At 36.1% G+C, this 21,330-nt stretch overlaps 1 protein-coding gene across 1 annotated transcript; it reads right to left on the bottom strand.

Moving 5' to 3' along the window:
- On the bottom strand, positions 1-20,681 carry LOC138696621 (protein TonB-like). The gene is made up of 3 exons (XM_069821807.1): positions 20,530-20,681; positions 13,540-14,971; positions 1-2,782 (listed from the first exon to the last, which is right to left on the bottom strand). Exons 1-2 carry the CDS (start codon positions 20,561-20,563, stop codon positions 13,674-13,676), a joined length of 1,332 nt encoding a protein of 443 aa, XP_069677908.1. The 5' UTR covers positions 20,564-20,681; the 3' UTR covers positions 1-2,782; positions 13,540-13,673.
- Between the last annotated feature and the right edge of the window lie 649 nt (positions 20,682-21,330).

The following is a 21,330-nucleotide window of genomic DNA, read 5'->3' as shown; positions in this document are numbered from 1 at the left end:
CACACACACACATCTCACCACCCAACATCCCAACACACGACACACATCTGACAATAACAGGGCGAAACTTCTAGCAGTTCGCGGAACCATGTAAACATGATGCTTTGACTCACCACGTACTCGCTTGCTGTCTTCTGCATATCTTCTGGCTGATAATTCGAATCGCCAGTGTCTGTTTCACTTATAACTGGAGCTCGGAAGTTCATGAAAAATCATTTTTTATGAGACATAAAAGACAATATAGGCTGCAATCTAAACTCGTTTCACTTCAACACGAACTAATATAGCCTACTTTAATTTTGCATTTTTCTTGCATTCTTCGGTCTTTTTTCTCTATTGATCATATATTAGGTAATGTTATAATTTTTGTTGCATTTTTGCCCTTTTCTGCTTATGAACGAACATTTTTTACGGTAAAAGTTACTCGTAGTCTATTCTATAGTGATGGTCACGTAAGAGCAGTTTCTAAGCAGCAAATATTGCAGTCTTGTCAGTGTTGCCAACCGTTACCAGATATCACCATATGAAGTAACATCACGATCCTACGTACTGAATGACTTATTTACTTACCGTACTTCACCTTTATGTTGGAAGGATATTCTAAATACTGTAATTCAATAACTTGTAACATATTTTCGTAGGCAAACTATACGAGAAAGGGATCAACATGTTAAGTATTTTGTCTGGCAATATGACATCATTGGTTTGACTGAACAATTGATTCATGAGATCTAATTTAAAAATGTATCTTGTTTAATCACATGAAATTATTAATACTAACTCCGAAAACCGAATACAACCACAAAATGTATGCTTAAGAATACTTACTCCTAATAATTTTGCTATTCTAGTTATAATTGCTATCTCCGTGAGCATAATTCCTTCTTCATTATCTTATTCCGGTTAAATCTGAAAGAACAGAACACAAGTAGGTGAAGTTATCCCCACTCTCGCAGCACGCTTTATGCTATCTTGGTGGAGTCGCTGCCATGCTTTTTCCTTTCCTTGACATTATTGTAATAAATATCTAAACACGAAAGAAATTCATTAAAATGTGAAATGCTATCTCTATCGATTACCCACCTGCATTATCAAACCCACATATGTTAGGGCTTATATTTTCTTTACACTTACCTGACTATAGTCTTGAATTGTAATCACAACGCAACACATAAAATAACTATTACATGTTAATACTGATATTAATTAATTATTAGTATGTTCAAATTTCACTAGTTTCCAGTAACCAGCTCAGAAATCTAGTACAATTTAAATTTAATGGAACTCCAGTACCGAAAACATGTCTCAGTTCCCAACATAATAGTTACAAAATCAGTACCATTTGTAGTATTTGTCGGCATCGAAATTCGAAACTAAGTTGGCATATGAAAATTCAACCTGCAAACTAGAAAATCATCACAATCCATTAGCATATGTAGTAATGGGGGAAAAATGGTTAGGTTTCACCCTTATGGTATGAAGTGAGCTGACCCGGACTATATATTCGAGAACCTACTGCAGATTGCTTGTGCAATTCGATTTCGCCTTACAAGTATCTTGCTTTGCATCTGCCTTGACTCCTGATCACTCGTGTTACATGCTTTCCCCCCCCCCCCCCATTCAACGCAACAGAACAAATACTGCAGCCGCAGTGCCTGCAGTCAGCATATTTTATCACACAAGTGAAGACGTAAAAATGCCGAAAAAAATACAAAGGAGAGAAAGTTTTTTCCGACAGTTAGTGACTGAGTTTGGTGAAAATATATTTTCCACGGATGAAATTATACTATTATTTTGTTTGTCTTTTACTATTAAAATCATGGCAATTTTTTTTAAAGTTTAATGCCATATTATCAGAAATGTAAGGTTATTTTATAGGTTATATTTCTGTGATTTTTTGGGTCGTTAACTTCTGACTTGTCACTATAAAAACCTCTGTCGTTCCACATGTCTTGGCAGGCAGCAGCCATCTTCATACCCAGCTGTTTCCTGAACAAATGTGCATGCGCAAAGGAGTTCTGTTTCCTGAATAAATGCGAAGGTACAAAATACTTCTGTTTTCTGCACAAATGCCAGGACTTAACGTGTTTCGATGGAAATCGAGCTATAGACTTAAATTGTTTGGCATGAAATCGTCATATTTGTGCCTCTATTTATTTCATGGAAATGAGTTTCGAGGGAAAACATACAACATATCTCTGAAGATTGCAAAGAATGCTAGGAATACAGCAAAAAGTTTTTTTTTTTTCATTTTGTGGACTTAACTCTTTTTGGGAGAAAACTCTTCAATCACTTTATTTTGCGGAAATGTTATGTTAGACTTATACAATTAAATTAATAACTTGCATTGGCTGTTTAGTCACAGTAATGTGAGTTTATATTACACCACAAAAATAAGATTAAAATCGATTAGAATCTGATCTTCAAGAGGATATCTTATGCGAGAAGTTAAGAGATAATTTGTTAATGAAGGATAGTATAGAAATAGTATGACATAAAGTTTTTCCACTTCACGCTTTTATTCATAAGTTATCTTATCGTTGTAAACAAATTTCAATATCGATATTACCCATCAGGAAACAATAACAGTATTATGAAGACGTACCCGATAAAAATAAAGGATATTTAAAACATTTTTCAGTAAACAAAATAAAAAAATTCTGATTAATAGTATCTATAGCATAGTCTATTATACAATAACACAATAACGCATGTTGTAATCCAGTGAAGAAAGACATAATTTAGCTAGGCAGGCAAGCTCCATAATGATTCAGTCGAACATCTGGAAAAGAACAAGAAAAAATTAATTAATGTTATTTTTATGTTATCATAACATTACTTCACAGTGAATATCTTAAATGTATAATTTCTGTTGTTTCCTGTATACTTTTTGCACCTGATTAAAAAATTAAGCCAGAATCGTTCTGATATCCTCCAGTCTTTAGAGTTCCGCTTTGTTTACTGTATATATAGGCTATTAGCGTATTATACTAATGCAGGCATGTGAGAAATAAAAAAGATCGATGTGCCACTATTGTGCGTGGGAGCATAGCTTGTTCTGGTTACGCCTGGAGCTCAGGAACATGATCTGATGATAATTCACAAATAGATGAAGGAGTGTACAGGTGTCTGGTACTCAATTGGTTGCATCAGACTGCACATTTTAAAACTTACAAATTGCAAGGAAGAAAATAATGAGTGCATTATTCTTGTATTTATTCCACAAATTTGAATAATATAAAACTAATGTAACTATCTATGCTGTTTATATTACCATCTATGCTGTGACTGCCTTAAAACTAAAACAGTGACCAAAGCATACCATGACATTACATTATATTAGCACTAAATCATTAAGTAATTTATTACTGTTGGTCCTTAAAATGATATTTGTCCTCATGGAAGTAGCCTACATAACCTATGAAGGCTGTTACTGTTAGAAATAAAATAATTACTCCTACATATCAGGTGTGTAAAAATTTATATGGACCATAATATATTCCTCGTCCGATATGTAAATCAAAACAGATGAAAAAAATTGATGCAGCCTACATGACTACCCTAATTATTTACTTCTTGGTCCTTAGTTGAAATAAAATTAAACTGAACCCATCTCAAGCCTTCTGCAGTTTTGATGATACAACAGAAACCAAGAATCATTCAACAGACTGTTACTTTTGCTTAAGTCAGCGGTTCTCAAAGTGTGCTCCGCGGAGCCCTTAGGGCTCCGCGAATGATTCCCAGGGGCTCCGTCCGCGGAATTGATGAAGATGACAAAAATTGCTAATTCCATCTAGTCTCTAGCGGGAAAAACGGAAACTACTTCCATCAAGCTAAAAATACTTTCTGAGAAAGTAGTTTGCGTTCTTCTTGCTACATTGAAGCATTAATATTAGATCTACTGGTCACTGGAACTATCTCGATCTTTCTTGCTTGCCAAGTACTCAATGATTCTCGAAATTTATTTTATTTTTTATATAGTGGACAGGCAGCATTTATTATTCGTGGTACGTGGAATCTACAGGGACATCATTTTATTTTTACTAACATTTCTGATATTAACCTGGCTATACCTTTGGGCCAACAATTAAGAACCGGAAACGCCGTTTGCTACCCCCTTCCACGACTGGAGTTCGATTATACTGGCGTAATATACAAACAAATCACTTTACTAGGTACAGAAGGGAAGAAAAGTAGTTCATCCATTTACGTAAACTAGGAAATATCGCGATTTTGAGTTTGATAATTTTCATTAGGTTTTTGTTTAATCAAAATACAGTACAGTATTAACAATGAGTGTTTTTACTCTCGAACTGAGTTATCCATGAGGACGTATTTATTATTCAGTGTATATTATACTGTCTACAACACATTAGCGTACAATATAGAGAATGAAGTTAAATAGAAAAATAATCATAATATAGATATTTAAACACATTTTTTAAAATGGTGGCCGTTCATTTTGATACAAGCTTCAATTCTTTTGTGCATATTATCGCACTATAGACTATTGTACGTAATTCCAATTACCAGGTTCGTACTTCGTACTAGTAACTCATGTCGAAATAATTCTGTACCTACTCTATAAAAGAGACCTTACGTACTTAAATTCAATCTTCACTTCTGCCCGATCCGAAAGGATAAAATTACTCAGACATGCTATCTACTGTCCGTCCAAGCGGTTACGTGGCAGCGTCGTAGAAAGAGAGGAAATCACGTGACAGTTAATTACTTAACGAGGTCCTTTTGTTTAAGTTATTTTAAACAATTGTATGGGTATAATATTACGCAGACGTCAAATTCCTAACAGAAATTAATGTTCCCAGAAAAGAGCTGACAGCCCAGCCACTAGCATTTACAGAGAGGCGAATAGAAGCAGGTGGGGGAAACCGGGATGCGACGCAGGCAAATGGAAAATGATGCAATATTGAAAGTTCTTTCGTCACTGGAAAATACGAACATATTTTTGGAACGTACTGTTTACTATGACCGTAAGGCTACTATGACTATATATGCGGTCTTGGATCTGTGTGGAGGACGGTTGAACTTCGTTAGTAGAAGGGGTGGGAATGAAGTACAGTTTCCCTGGAAAAGGATGAGACGATTGAATATTCCTAAGTCTCAGATGTAAGACACTGTGCATGATCGGAGACCAGAGCACCGATACACAAGATAACGAATAGTGAGTTACTTAAATTCAGGCTATTTGGTTTGTTACTAGCATCGTTCCGAAATTCAATTAAAAAACTGCAAAAAATATGATAATATTACGTAAATAAAAGATAAATATATACATAAATCGTGTAGTTAAATCGACAATGGACCTTCATGACTAGATCGACACTCCGCACAGAAAGGAAAGCTTTCATGTCGTTTCCATAGCTCAGACGGTAAGACTTCTGCGTGTTGTGTAGAAGAGTGCGAGTTCGATTCTTATTCTACACAACAATTTTTTTTGTCTAAATAACGTTGAAATAGCTAAGTCACGTTGAAATATAGTTTTACAAAGTCCTGAGATTAAGTGTTAATGATCGCAAACAATACAAAATTACAAGTTATAATATTATAAACGTTAATCTAATGAATGCATTTATACACACACATATATACAATGTAAATGCATATATATTAAAAACTAACAATTAAAATGAAATTAAAAAAAATATAATAATAGACAAACTTTTACAATGGTTTAGAGTTCTTAGGCTATGTCATTTGTTGAGTAATTATTACAATAATTTATTAATAGCTTTCCCATATGTGTAAGAAATGCACTCGCACAAAACAATTTTTGTTAAAAGTATGGCTTTGGATTATTTCATTCTCACCCCTGCAGTTAATTTTAACTATTTTATCTACGTGTTTGCATTCAATTTTATTCATGTTATGATTGAATGTATAAGCACTGTTGCAGTTATTGACTAATTACATATATTAATAATAATTATTAAATACATCTGTTAAGTAACCAATTGCAGTATCTTTTGCAAAATCTTGAATGTTTAAGTTGTCAATAATATTTCTGTACTATATACTATAATACGTTAAAAGAATTTGCAATAGATTTGGGATCCTCTACTTTATAATCATTGGTTTTAATGAAAAAATATTTTCTTTCTTAGGATATCTACAAGTTTAAATTTAATAATATTCCGAATAGGTTTAATTGCATTATCTGAATTTTGTACTTTTCTACTCAAATATATTCTATTTCCCTCTTTCATAATTTTTGATAAATTACACTGTACTTCTTGCAGTATTTAAGAACATGAAGATCATTACATTGCAACTCATTACATATAGATTCTTCTTTTTAATACATGAGATTTTGAAGTCCCTGCGTTATCTACATGTTTTAACTTTTGAATTTTTTCACAACATTGAGTGGAGAACATCCACTGAAGTGATTATGAAATTAAGTGAAAAATTCAATATATTTACTCTTAATATCAGTAGTACCAGTATCATATATGTTTTTCCAAGATTCATTTTGTAGACATAAATGTAAATAATCACTAGATACAGTATTTACGATCCTTTCTTAGTTTTTAAATTAATATTTTGAAATTGTTCAGTGACATTGGAAACACATAGGATTTGTTTATCATGGTCAGACAAGCCATTGATTATAGGTTCTGTCGAATAGGAATTCAGTCTAATTCTGTGTACAAAACGTTTATCAATGGCTGTGCTACTTCAGCTTGTATGCTATGGGAAAATGACCCTACGAATAAGGTTTCCAGTTTCAAGGAGTGAATTTAATTTACTTTTACGGAAAAGTTCCGAAAGATAATCTATGTTTATGTCACTGCAGATCACAAATTCCATATGAGATTTCTAAAGTCTTTTCTTTACAAATTCAATGTTGGCTATAAATATTAATAAATAATGTAAGAAATATGAATGATTGTAGTTATAAGTCTGATTTACATTATAAAAAGCAAGAAGTTACATTCCTCGGCAAGATTCGAACTTTCGATGTTTGGTTTTGTCGTCCAACGCACAACCACGGACCTATTCAATGCTTATGTTAATAACATACAATTTAGCTGTAGCAATGTGGTGTAATAACTTGGGGTTTGTTTATTTAATGTAATTAGATTTAATTTGATTAGTTTCGCAACAATTGGACTTCCTGTTATATCCTGTTATTTAGATATTTAATTTAGGGTTGATTTATTAACTCTTACTATGCAAGATGCCTCTTATTTCAATAATTCTATATCATGTTAAATAGTCATTGTCTACACTAAAGTATTATCGTCATCTCTCATTTCTCATCGTAATGGCGAACCGACGTGACATGAGACAGCGAGTTATAGCTCTAGTTGAGGCTGGATATGGGGCTAGATCTGCTGGCCGTTTGGTCGGTGTTCCTGGAAGTACAGCCGCGAGATGGGTTCATCGTTACCAAAATTTTGGGGAGGTCGAAAATCGCCCTATTCCTGGGCGTCCGCGGATTTCTTCATTGGAAGAGGATGCTCTTTTATTCGAGACAGTTCGACAGGACTCCTTTCTGACTGCTAACGAAATAAGAGCAGCATCTAACTTTCCCGGCTCTTCACAGACTGTGATCAGCAGGTTGAGGAACCGCGGTATTAGGAGCCGGAGGGCTGCGCAAATGGAAATATTGGGGGAAGCACAAGCTGTCGACCATCTTGCCTTCGCTACCAATCGAGTGGATTTCGATTGGAGAAATGTAATTTTCTCCGACGAAACAACCATCTCGAGTGATTACGAAGGTCCTGTCCGTGTCTATCGTGAGGATGGTCTCCGACATGATCAGCGCTATGTGCACCGACGTGAAAGATCGGGGCGCTTTAGCATATCGTGTTGGGGGTGGATGTCTTACGATGGACCTGGCGTTATAGAACGCATCGATGGCCGGTTTAATGCGGGAACTTACGAGCAAATTCTGGAAAATATATTCCTTCCCTCCGCCCGAGAACGTTTTCCCGAAGGAACATTGCTGTTCCAGCAGGATAACCATCCCGTGCACTATGCTGCAAGCATTCAAAGATGGTTTCAAAGGAGACCCGAGATCGAAATCATTAATTGGCCTCCGAAGTCACCTGATTTGAATGTCATCGAAAATTTATGGGCGGAATTGAAAAAGAGAAGGATAGCCACCTATGCCCACCGACGCCCTCGAAATCGAGACGAATTGTAGGATCAAGTTGTTGACACCTGGGAAGATCTCGCCGGGGATCAGAACTTATTCCACAATCTCGTGACATCCATGCCGGATCGACTTAGAGCTGTAATAGAAGCTGATGGCATGTGGACAAGATTTTATGTTAACAGGTCTCTTTTTGTTTCTTATGATTTTTGTTTGAGGAAGAATACTTTTAACTTCCAAGTAAGATTTATTTTTTTTGACGAGGTTCAGCCCACTTGTAAGACCCAGAAATTGGGCATAAATTATTCCATATTTTTCGACAAATTAGACAGTCGAGGAACTCTGAACAAATTAATTACACCTCAATAAAAAAAAGTTTTACCTGGGATCGAACACGACACGTTTCGGTTATACAATGGAACCGGCACGCTACTATATGAGCTACCGAGACAAGACAGTGATAGCAGCAGTCCAGAATGTAGATCCCTTAACAGGCATTTGCCATTCGGTACAGTGAAGCAATGATATTTTGGGACTCGAGCTATGTTGTGAAATCCTGGCCTTAAATGGCAGTCTTCTTCGTGATCCTTATTCTGGTCCTTGTCCTTGTTGTGGTCCTTGTAACAATTCTTGTACTATCTGTCATGTTATGTATCCCTACTTCGATATCGAGTGAACCGCGCTGTAGAACTTTAACTTCCGACGACCAAGAATCGTCTCATTCTTTTTCAGGGTAACTGTACATTCAAAAACTCAGGTACAATAAAAATTGAAGTAAAAATAAAATTATGTCCCTGTACAATCTATTGACTGTTACGTTACCTCAAAAAAATATATACCGTATACCAGCATGTTAATTTGATAGCAGATGTGTTGGCTAAACTTTCATTGAACCGGAACTGTGGCTTAAGACGGGCTCCCTAAAACCTAAGAGTCATTAGCCATCAACCATTGCTCAGTCAAAGGGAGATAACAACAGCTATGACCTTACTTTCAAAGAAGATAGTGCGAATATGTTGAACATGATCCTGTCTCTGAGTCTACGATGCCTAGTGTAGAGGTATTGAAAGTAACAAAAATATTGTGATTTATATTTGGACATGGGATTCACTGAGTTTGCTGATGAACGTCCACAGTGTGTGATACGTAACAAAGTTTTTCCCAATAGTTTTATGTCTCCTGCCAAGCTTAGACGGCATTTCTCAATTCAAAAATTTAAAAATAAAACTGTAGACTACTTCGAAAGAAAAAGTGACGAACTCCATGCAGTTCAGACAAAATTTTACCTCGTGTAAAAATAAACAACGAGAAAGCACTGAAAACGTCGTACTTGGTTAGTCATGACCAGGCTCTTCCTGGTAAACCTCACCCTTGCTGAAACTCTTATGAAACCACTATTAGTGAAGGTAGTGAAGTGCATGGTGGACGAGAAAACTGCAAACTTGAATCCACTATGCCCTTGTCAAATAACACTGTGCATGATGGAATCCAGAATATATGAAAAGACGTAAAAAATATCATGATTTTCCGTATCAGTTAAACGAAATTTTCGTTACAATTTGACAAATCCACGGCCTTTGCCGGATTAGCTATGTTAATGATGTTTGTGCGGTGTTAATTTTCAGGTTCTTTCATGAAATATTTTATTCTGCAGCCATTGCCATCCTCTACAAGCGGAACTGAAATTTTTTCTTCTTCATTGAAAAGTCGATACCTTGGGACAATTGCATTGACGTGTGCACAGATGGCGCAAAGGCCATGGGAGGTCCTGTTGGTGGCGCTGTTACAAGGATCAAGAAAATTTAAAAAACTGAACAAGTAGTCACTGTGTACTATACCAACACGTCCTTGCAACGAAAAAATGCCAGCTTATTAAAGCAGGTACTAGACAACGCCGTCAAAATTATCAACTTTGTTAAGGCACGACCTTCGCAGTGTAAACTACTTAAAATCCTGTGTGAAGATATGAGTAGCTTACACAAGTCATTGTTAGTAATATTACACACAGAAGTGCGATGGTTGTTGCGTGGTAAAGCGTTGTCCCGATTACATGAACTTCTTGCGGAAGTTCATTCACTTTCGAATTACCAGAACAGTTTGCTAGCAGATTATTTGAATGATCAGGAATGGTTGTACAAATTATGTTACTTGGCAGACTTTTTCAGCACATACATACAAGGTAAACGGAAGATTATATTCGATGCTGATGACGAAATTGTCACACTGAAGAAAAATATAGCGTTCTACATAGAAAGCGTCGACAATAAGGATCTTACGTTTCTCATTGACTTCAAACTTTATAGAAGAAAAGAACATGACAATGAATGTTTCATTCATAGCAATAATGAAAGAACACCTTGACAATTTGCTTCAAAATATGAATTCATAATTTCCAAGGGACACTCAGGAATCGATTATAAAGAAATATGAGTGGCTTGTAGATCCATTTCCAGTGATGTCAAAACCAGCAGCCATCACTGCTTCAGATATGAGGTCCTTATAGACATGGTTTCGAACAGCCACTGTCAGGCATAATTTAAAAGCAAACCATTTCCGAAATTTTGGGCTATGTTAGGGGAGGGTCTTTTGATATTAAGTTCAAAAGCTAAATTTCTCTCACTGCCTTTTGGTACTGTGTACGTCAGTGAAACGACCTTTTCGAGATACACGGCTACAAAAACAAAATATCGAATTTGTTTGGAGACAGAAGACGATATATGTCTTCAACTGACTTCTATGACACCGGATATTGACGAACTCTGTCGCAAGAAACAGGCACATTCTTCACATTAGCTTCGGGTGGGTCGACCTGGTTGGCGAGTTGGTATAGCGCTGGCCTTCTATGCCCAAGGTTGCGGGTTCGATCCCGAGCCAGGTCAATGGCATTTAAGTGTGCTTAAATGCGACAGACTCATGTCAGTAGATTTACTGGCATGTAAAAGAACTCCTGCGGAACAAAATTCCGGCACATCCGGCGACGCTGATATAACCTCTGCAATTGCGAGCGTCGTCAAATAAAACATAACAATTTAACAACTTCGGGTGTACATGTTACATTGTAACATTTTTTAAATATCTTAACTACGTGTTAATATCATTTTGTAGATTTAAATAAATTATATCCTGTACTTATTTACTATTGTTTCCTTTATATATATATATATATATATATATATATATATATATATATATATATATATTCATACTTCCGTTTATGTATCGTGTGAAATATGCTTCATAGAACGTAGACAGATAAAACTAAGAAGTAAATATATCTTGGGGCTCCACGAGAAACTTTTGCTTCAAAAAGGGCTCCGTGGCTGAAAAAGTTTGGGAACCGCTGGCTTAAGTAATATATCTGGAGACTGGAATAACTTTACGGTCGAAACATACTACTATATGTTCATCTTCGTTATAAACAAATTTCAATATTGATATTACCCATCAGAAAACAATAATATAGTATCATGAAGACCTACCCGATAAAAATAAAGGATATTTAAAACATTTTTCATTAAGAAAAATAAAAAAGTCTAATTAATAGTAGCTATAGCATACAGTCTATTATACAATAATACAATAACGCATGTTGTAATCCAGTGAACAAAGACATAATTTAGCAATATTTAATTCAAATAAAGGGAGGTATTACACATAAGAACAACGTAATTTTCACACCAAATTAATAATTCACCTTAACTCGCAAGTGAATTATGTCTAAAATGTCTCATAATCATTGTTTTAAATTTTATTATTGCAATTTCACTACATTTTAGAGAAATATATGTTATTCTTTGTACATTCCAACTAATTTATTTGATTTAAAAGCCACCCTTCATGATCGAGTTAAGCGAGTCACATGGTTTGCCTTTCGGCCTGTAGATCACGATGGCAGTGACACAGTCTATTGTCCCTAGTACTCACAGCGCTCCAATCGGCTAGCAACTATCGCGAGAAATGCAAATAATCATCCCAAGCTTTGCAACTGTATATACTAAACTGTGGTCCAACGCTGATGTGTGAGCAGGTCTTTTCATTAATGAAACTAACGAAGTCATGTTTAAGATCAAGATTATCCTATGATAATACTTTATGTGGGCTACAGTTCGTCTTTCCGCTGCAAATAACGTATTCACAGATATAACAAGATTGATTTTAGAACACCGTTGTTTTGGATTCGCTGGGTCTTCGTCAAATACAGGTGATGATTTTGAAGCGGCATAATGATGGATTAAATAGAGGCAGTTCATACTATGGAAGTTTTATTTACGTATTCTTCTGCAATGATATTAATTGCATATTGTAAAAGGAATGTTGGATTCTGGATATCACATTAATACTTAACTTTCCGTTTTAAATACCACAATGAATGACCATGCGGTAAATGAAATAATTTTCAACTAATGTCAAAACTGTTTTACTATAAATCGTTGGAAATTAAACCGTCATTTCCTCATCCTTGTTTTGCGTTCTTCGTGGTCGACAGAAGATCACTCTAGCCAGGTAGCACGCTGCCGCACGCAAGGTCATTCATGTGCTATTTTCTTGACATCGCTGGACTGGTGCCTCGCGGATCAGAGTTTCCTATACCTACTCCACTAGATAATTTAACTTTGACTCAAGAAAATTAAAGCGCTAAGGCTCGAAATAAGTAATGTTATTCGAACACACTGGACGAAGGAAACATTTGGTACATAAAGTTTAGATCGGCAAGAATAAGAAGATGGAAATGACGCATTCATTGTATTTTAACCGACAAAATGTTTAATCAGGATATTTTATATTATTTATGTAATACAAATATTTTAATGAAATGTAAAAAATTCACGGTAATCTAAATAAAAAATCTTATCAATAGAAATGTGTGGTAAATGTATTTGAGACCAATACGCAAAAGTCTACAAAAATAAAACTAAAAATTCATCTTCCAATAAACAAACAATTCCATCAACATCGATTTTGTATACAAACAGAAAAAGAAACTATTTTTACTCGTGAATAAATTTGTCTTCAAAGATTTCTTGCTAAAATAGTTAATTAGGCTTACTTGTGATAGTAGAATTCAGTCCTTTTCGAACACAAAGGCAAAAGGAGTATTCGTCATTGTCTACAAATGCAGTACATTATTTTTATTTTGTCTTTCACGATAACATACTTAGACGAAAGTTGTTTTTATTTTCTTTAATATTTTGAGAACAAGTATAAAATTGAATATGACCTGATATTAAAACTAAAAAAAAAAACTGTTCCTAAATTAAACAATAGTATTATCAAAACAAGCCTATGTTTCTCATTAAGAACATAAAGAGAGAAATCCAAAACTCTTCTTCTTAGTACAAATACCCTCGGAACCGAACATTTTATAATAGTCAAAAATTCTACACCGCTTCAATTGGAATAGATTCTGAGACAAGACTCACTTCGTCCATACGCCGTGCGCAGTGCGCAGTTGAACTTCTGCAAATTTCCATATGTAACTCGGTCGCTACCGCGCAATTGGTTGAATTGGCAGATGCTAGATAGTTTCATTTCAGCAGCGAAGCGTTTGTGTCTACTACTGCGTGGTTGACGCCGTCATCAAATGGGGCTGTGTTGGCTGCGATTGAGCAGTTGGTTGTGGGCGTCCAGTAGTTGATAACGGTGATTGATTGTCTGATCCTGATGATTTGTCTGGTTCTGGAGGATCGTCTGCTCCTGGTGGATCCTTTAGTTCTGATGGATCGTCTGGTTCAGTTGGCGATTCTGATTCAGGTGGAGATTCTGATTCAGATGGAGAGCCTGGTTTTTCTTTAAGTTCTTTTGTTGATCTTGGATTTGTTGTTGGTTTTGATTTTGGTGAAAGATCCGGTCTTGGTTTCGGTGGAACCTCTGGTCTTGGTTTTGGTGGAACTTCTGATCTTGGTTTTGGTGGAACTTCTGGTCTTGATTTTGGTGAAACTTCTGGTCTTAGTCTTGGTGGAACGTCTGGTTTAGGTTTTGGTGGACCGTCTGTTCTTGGTTTTGGTACAACATCTGGTCTTAGTTTTGGCGGAACGTCTGGTTTTAGTTTTGGTGAAAGATCTGGTCTTAGTGACTGATCTGTGGCTAGTCTAAGGAATAGTTTTCCTTTTAGTCTTGGTGAAAGGTTTAGTCCTAGTGGATGGTCTGACAGTAGTCTAGGGATTAATTCTCCTTTTAGTCTTGGTGAAGAATCTGATCTTTGTGGATTGTCTGGTGGTAGCCTAGGGATTGGTTTTCCTCTTAGTCTTGGTGAAGGGTCTGGTCCTAGCGGATGATCTGACGGTAGTCTTGGGATTAATTCTCCTCTTAGTCTTCGTGAAGAGGCAGGTCCTATTGGATGATCTGACGGTAGTCTTGGGATTAATTCTCCTCTTAGTCTTCGTGAAGAGACAGGTCCTATTGGATGATCTGACGATAGTCTGGGGATTAATTTTGCTTTTAGTCTTCGTGAAGAGCCAGGTCCTATTGGATGATCTGACGATAGTCTAGGGATTAATTCTGCTCTTAGTCTTGGTGAAGGGTCTGGTTCTAGTGAATAGTCATGAGGTAATCGAGGCATTAGTTTTCGACTTAATCTTGGTGAAAAGTCTGGTCCTAGTAGATGATCTGACGGTCGTGTTTGGAGTGGATTTTCTATTAGTCTTGGTGAAATGTATCCGTCAAGTGGGTGATGTGGCGGTGGTAATTGGAATGAATTTTCTCTTAATGTTGGAGAAAGGTATGGTCCTATTGGACGATTTGGTATTAGTGGAGGGACTGGTCCTTGTATTGATGGAATCCTTGATGCGAATCTTGTTGAAAGGTTTGGTCGCAGTGGACGGTATGTACTGGCACCTCTGTTTCGCAGGAGAACTGTAAGATAAAGGGGAGTGTGAAAAGAACTATTTATCAATTCTGAAAAGTTTTCTATTACACATTTTGTATTTCTGAGGAAACATAGAGCACAACATGTTTCGATGGTTTGTTGTAGTGGTGGTGGAGATATTAACACTGGTATTGATATTGGCAATATTTTGTTAAAATTGATAGAAGTATTAGTGGTAGTGGGCGGTGGTACAGCAGCGGCAGTAGTGTTGGTTCAGTTGTGGGTATGGTTTAGTGTCGTGCAATGTTCAAACATGAGAGGGGATATAAAGATATTACGAACTTCGCCGTACTCCATAGGCATCCAGCCTATGGAAATGAAGCATGAAAACTAAAATAACCGAGTCAGTTGAAAATCGGTCAGAAGGCTTATGTTCAGTTCAAGTTTGCCGAGTTTCTGTAGACCCGAAGCTCACTTTACGTTTCTTAAGTCTTTCCCCTTCATTATATACGTTCGGTGCCTTTGTCCTTAGTTCCTCCTCTCTCTGCACTTTTATGCTTCAGCTGCATAGGGATGCCAGGGACATATCTTGTGAAGTAATGAGTACAGGTAATTTTTGTTGTTATTAATATGACTAAACATTCACAAAAACATGCGTATAAATAAATCAAACAAAATATGTTAAAGAAAAAACCACATATGCTCATTGTATCAACTAGTATTGTACAATGTGCAAACATAATGGAGAAAACGAAAACTTTACAAACTTCGTCCTATTTAATATTATAGAAAATAATCACAGGATATGTGCTCAAGTTCTTAAGCGGTTTAAAATAGCGTCTTGCAATGTTAGAACATGAGAGCGGCAGCCAAGATTTTACAAACTTCGTCTTATTTCATATTACAAACTAATCGCAAGATGTTTGCTAACATCCTTGAGATATTTCCGTGTAGGAATTCTGCATTACCATATGATGAGGAATGGGTGGAGCGGAGAAAAATTCTCTCCGGCACCGGGACTCGAACCCGGGTTTTCGGCTCTACGTGCTGACGCTTTATCCACTAAGTCACACCAGATTCCAGTTGCGATGGCGGATTGAATCCTGTCAGTTTAAGCTCCACCTCTTAGTTTCCCTTTAGTGGCCAACCCTCATGCACTGTGTCACAGATGTGTGACAGTGGCACAATGTCCAACACACTATGTGCAGAGATGCACTCAGTGATTTAAGACGGCGCTCACTCTGTCGGATCCCGGCCACTTAGTCACTCGTAATGAGTGCACCTCTGCACATAGTGTAGTGGACATTCTGCCACTGTCACACATCTGTGACACAGTGCATGAGGGTTGGCCATTAAAGGGAAACTAAGAGGTGGAACTTAAACTGACAGGATTCAATCCGGCATCGGAACTGGAATCCGGTGTGGCTCAGTGGATAAAACGTCAGCACGTAGAGCTGAAAACCCGGGTTCGAGTCCCGGTGCCGAAAAGAATTTTTCTCCGCTCCACCCATCCTTCATCATATGGGTAATGCAGAACTCTTGCACGGAAATATCATACGTACTTCGGTACATCACAATAATATGAACATATAATAATATTTAATCAATTTGAGGATCGAGAGAGGAAAGAACTCATTATTTTTCCTTCCCTTATCATAAAATTAATTATCCAGAACCTCCGTTATATGAGTACTTAAGATTTGCAGAATATGATGTATGATCAGAAATTTTCTGAAAAAAAAAAATTCTTGCTTCCCATGCCACACACAATCGGTCGAGAGAGTGGTGAAGATTGTGATCCTTGATCTACAGTTTGTGGTGAAAAAAGAGAAATGCTTTTATAAAGTCCACACAGGGTACAAAAAGCAAATCTAATCCCGTGAGAAGAAGGCAATTTATTTTTCACGAAGAGCAAAATGGAAATAAAAATAAAATGAACAAACGATTAAAACAAATAGTAGTGGGTGGGTGGAATTGGTTAGCAGCCATCTCCCCTTGTTAAGTTCTGGGTTGTTGCAGCCTGTTACATATTTCTACCTTTTATTTTGTATTCCTGTGATCTCTTGGAACTTAAAACTAATACTCCTTACCTTTTACCTCTCAATAATAACACATCGTATCAGTTTTCATGAAGTGAAGATCTGCAAACTTGCTTATGTTAGAAAAAAATAAGATAAATAATCAAAAAGAACCCTTCTGCGGCTGGTTTAAAAGTGCTTCTGCGAGGTCGAAATTTTTGTGCGAAACGTTTGCATCATTATGAAACTAGTCTATTGCGAACCTTTAAATTAGTAATTTCGAAAAAAATTGTTTTCAGGCTTTTCCGATACACTATAATGGACATTGACAAATTTGCAACCAAAGTTAGAAATGATTATGTACATAACAGTTAATTTCGCTTACAAAACACTGGGTGTTCATTTCAAAGTGTGTCATGACGTCACTGTTGATGAATCAGCGATTTGAAGCGACTTTTAGCTTTTGTGTCAGAGAAGTTGCCTTTTAATCAAGGCGTTCAATCTGAACTTCAGAAAGTGTACGGTATAACTTGAACGTCGTAGCAACAGATGGCGGTCTGTAAAGTCTGTGTGCTACCGTAACCTCTTTCGAACTGTGTTTTGCGCGGGCAAGTCGTACGCAGGGTATTTGTTATCATCGGTTGCGTACGGTAATATTCCACAACACAAATCAAATGCTCCGTGTCCATGTTGACCGTCGAAGTTACTGTCAACAAATACGTAAGTAATCGTCTTAACCCTCTCCCCATATCCCGACAGTAAGAAAAAACTAATCTCAGTAAATGTTTCGAAACAGTTCACATTCCTGCCACTACCGGCGTTACCGTACGTATCAGTAAGTACTCTTCTGAATGAACGCCGTACTTGCTAGGCAACTTCGCTGGCACATAAGTAATACACCTCTGCGGAAGTGTGATTGAATTCTCTAGGCTCATCGACTAACCACATGACAGCATACAGCGAGCCATGACACACTTTGAACTGAACACCCAGTATATCTCAGACAATATCAACTCGTCTCTCTCATTTGTAGATTTATTATATATACTTTTAAAGATAGTAAAGAAAGTCCTCCGATGATTTTTGAAACTGAGCGCTATTGTATTTTTATTTCAAATGAAGATGTATAAAATTTTAAAACCAGTTATTATATTTCCTTGCACAATTCCCGGATAACTCAACTCCTAGGTATTGAAAATGATCAAAATCCGATCAGTTAGGATAAATCACTATGTGTACATGGACTCTGACTGCATATCCAAAAGCAATTTTTCGACTTGCATGTAATAAAACATTATACGTGAAAATCTCGAAATGCACTTTTTTTCCAAAACCACTCTATATCAGTAGAAAGTAAAAAGTGGATTTAGTATCGGACATGCAACACATTTGTACTAAAGTAGCGGTAATCAGATTTTTCTCGTCGAGGTGGACTTTTGTTTCATTTTATTACAACATCCTGATGTGTTGTAATGATTATGTTCTATTCTCTAACTCTACTCTATTGTATTGGTTAATTTGTGCTTATTCTAACTTACATCTGTGTCTTTATGCTACTGATTGTCACAAATCAATAATTTTAAATAAATTAAAGAATTGTGCATTGGATGTCACTTTTTTGTCGAAAATGAACCGAGACTGTCAATGCATAGCTTAAGACATATAGAATGTTGTTGTTGTTTTCTAATGCCAGGCGTTTGACAATAAAGTCATTTGACCTCTTGCACTCCAATATTTTTCAAAGATATTATCATGGCCAGCCACTGAAGCACAGATTTTGAGGTGTTCCGAATCCATTCCTTGGTTTGAGTTGCACAATGGGCAGTTAGGGGACTGATATATTCCAATTCTATGCAGGTGTTTGGCCAAACAATCATGGCCTGTTGCCAATCTAAATGCAGCTACAGACGATTTTCGTGGTAAATCGGGAATTAACTGTGGATTATAATGCAGAGAGTTCCATTTTTTCCCTTGTGATTGTGTTATCAAATTTTGTTTGTTGAAGTCTAAGTATGTAGATTTAATAAATCTTTTCACAGAGTAATACGTAGATTTAGTAAGAGGTCTGTAAGTAGCAGTGCTGCCCTTCCTTGCTAAAGCATCTGCATTCTCGTTTCCCAGGATTCCACAGTGGGATGGTATCCATTGGAATACAATTCTTTTATTGAGTGATATTAATTGAGAGAGCATTTTAGTTATTTCTGCTGTTTGAGATGAAGGTGTGTGTTTAGAGACTATTGATACAATAGCTGCTTTGGAGTCTGACAATATAACTGCATTCTTAAATTTATTGATGTGGCATAGAATATTCCTGAGACTTTCACTTATTGCAATGATTTCTCCATCAAAACTTGTTGTTTCATACCCAAGAGATCTATAAAGTGAGAAGAGACAGCATGTAACACCTGTACCGGCACCTTGTTCTCTGGAGATCAAGGATCCATCGGTGTATAAATGAAGCTAGTTTTGTGGAGGGTACCTAATATTAATTGTCTCTAAAGACAATTGTTTTAGAATTTCAGTGTTTATTTCTGATTTCAGCATTTCTTCTGTTAAATTTAGATTATATTCTACATTTAATAGAGTTAAAGGGTTTGGTTTAATTTGTAAAGTTTCTTCTAAATTCGGGATATTGATTTTCTGTTTTAATTCTTGAAGAATGGATATGAAACTTTTTTGAGTTTTCAATCTACAGAGAGGACTGTATGAGGACATATAGAATGTACATAGAGAGTTATATGGCATTAACACTGATAGTCATTGTCCAGTAATGATCCGAAAATCTCAGTTAAACTTTGAGCGCTAAGCATTTTAAACTTTCAATTGCTTCTCCTGCAAAATATATTCCAAATGACATCCATCATTCTTGCAGTGGACTCTAATCAACATTTTATGTCTTGTAACCCACATGTATTCTCCTATTAGTATATTAACTGTATAATATATCTCAAGTGAAATAATCGTCGAATTTATCTCGAGCATTTTAGGTCTTATAAATCGTGTGTTTGTGTGTGTGTGTGTGTGTGTGTGAGTGTGTACGTGTATATTCCCCTTATGTTATGTAACTGATTTTGATTATGTGTAATTTTATACTTTATTTTATATATTATGTAACCGATCTTGACTATTTGTAATTTTATATTATGTAACTGATCTTGAATATTTGTAATTTTCTACTATATTTTATGTAATTTCTAAGGATTTTCTTGTTTGTTGTTTTGTAATCTAATATTGTATTTCATGTATATTATTGAAACCTGGTTGAGTGGAAGAGAAGGCCTCATGGCCTTAACTCTGCCAGGCAAAATAAACCTACTACTACTACTATTACTACCACTACCACTACCACTACCACTACCACTACCACTACCATCGCTACCACCACTACCACTGCTACCGCCGCTGCTGCTGCTACTACTGCTACTGCTGCCACTGCTGCTACTGCTGCTGCTACTACTACTACTACTGCTACTACTGCTACTCTTCAAATTTTTCCACATAGATACAATATCATGTACGTAGTTTATCTTTAGCATTTCCATAAAAAATATATATATAGTTTTAAGTTAATAACTGCATTTACTTACCACAGAGAATCAAAGCGAGAGCTAAGATCTTCATTTTGCAAACACTTAATCCATACTCACTACCCTAAAATTCGGCGAAGAAGTTCATCTGCCAGGGAATACTGATAATAGGACGTGATATCTCTTGAGTCATAGGACATCCTTTGGCGATTATTAATTCTGACGGTTTTCCTTCATGATGGAATCTTGACTCAGACTTCGTGTATGACATAATCGCCATAATTTAGTCTTCCTATAAAGACATTATGAAGCGTTTAATGTTTATACATATTATTAATAAAGTTAGGATTCTTATATAAATAAATATCTTATTTGCATTGAAATATAGACTGGGAAATGAATTTCAAGTTTCGGACAAGGTCATCGGAGTAGATAGGCTATATTTTTAACTTTGTTTCATATAAAGACATATATATTAAAATTATTTTATGTAAATACATATTTTCAAATAGGCCTACTCACATAAAAATGTTCATTAAATAGTTTTCGACAAAAACGTTATTTCAGATTAATCATCACCGGAATGTAACAGATAAAAAAATATGACATAGCTCTGCCTTGTAAATTATCGTCACGTTTATTCAGCAAGCATTTATAATGTTATAAGCATACTCTGTCTCTGTTTTAGTTTACAATCATCAATATGTCTCCAGCGAGTGCATGCTTTGTTTCTTAATGGCTAGTGCTCTTTATCTATCTTACATCAGCAAGATTTCTTGTGCTGTGAGGTGGTGGTTTTAACGGCTGCATTTTTCTTAGTGCATTATAACAATGCCTAAAATAAAAGCAGTGACACTCTTA

The sequence above is a fragment of the Periplaneta americana genome, chromosome 3 (genome assembly GCF_040183065.1).
Source record: "Periplaneta americana isolate PAMFEO1 chromosome 3, P.americana_PAMFEO1_priV1, whole genome shotgun sequence".
Taxonomy (NCBI): Eukaryota; Metazoa; Arthropoda; class Insecta; order Blattodea; family Blattidae; genus Periplaneta; species Periplaneta americana.
Note: the sequence above shows the minus strand (reverse complement) of the source record. Positions and strands in the feature narration are given on the sequence as shown.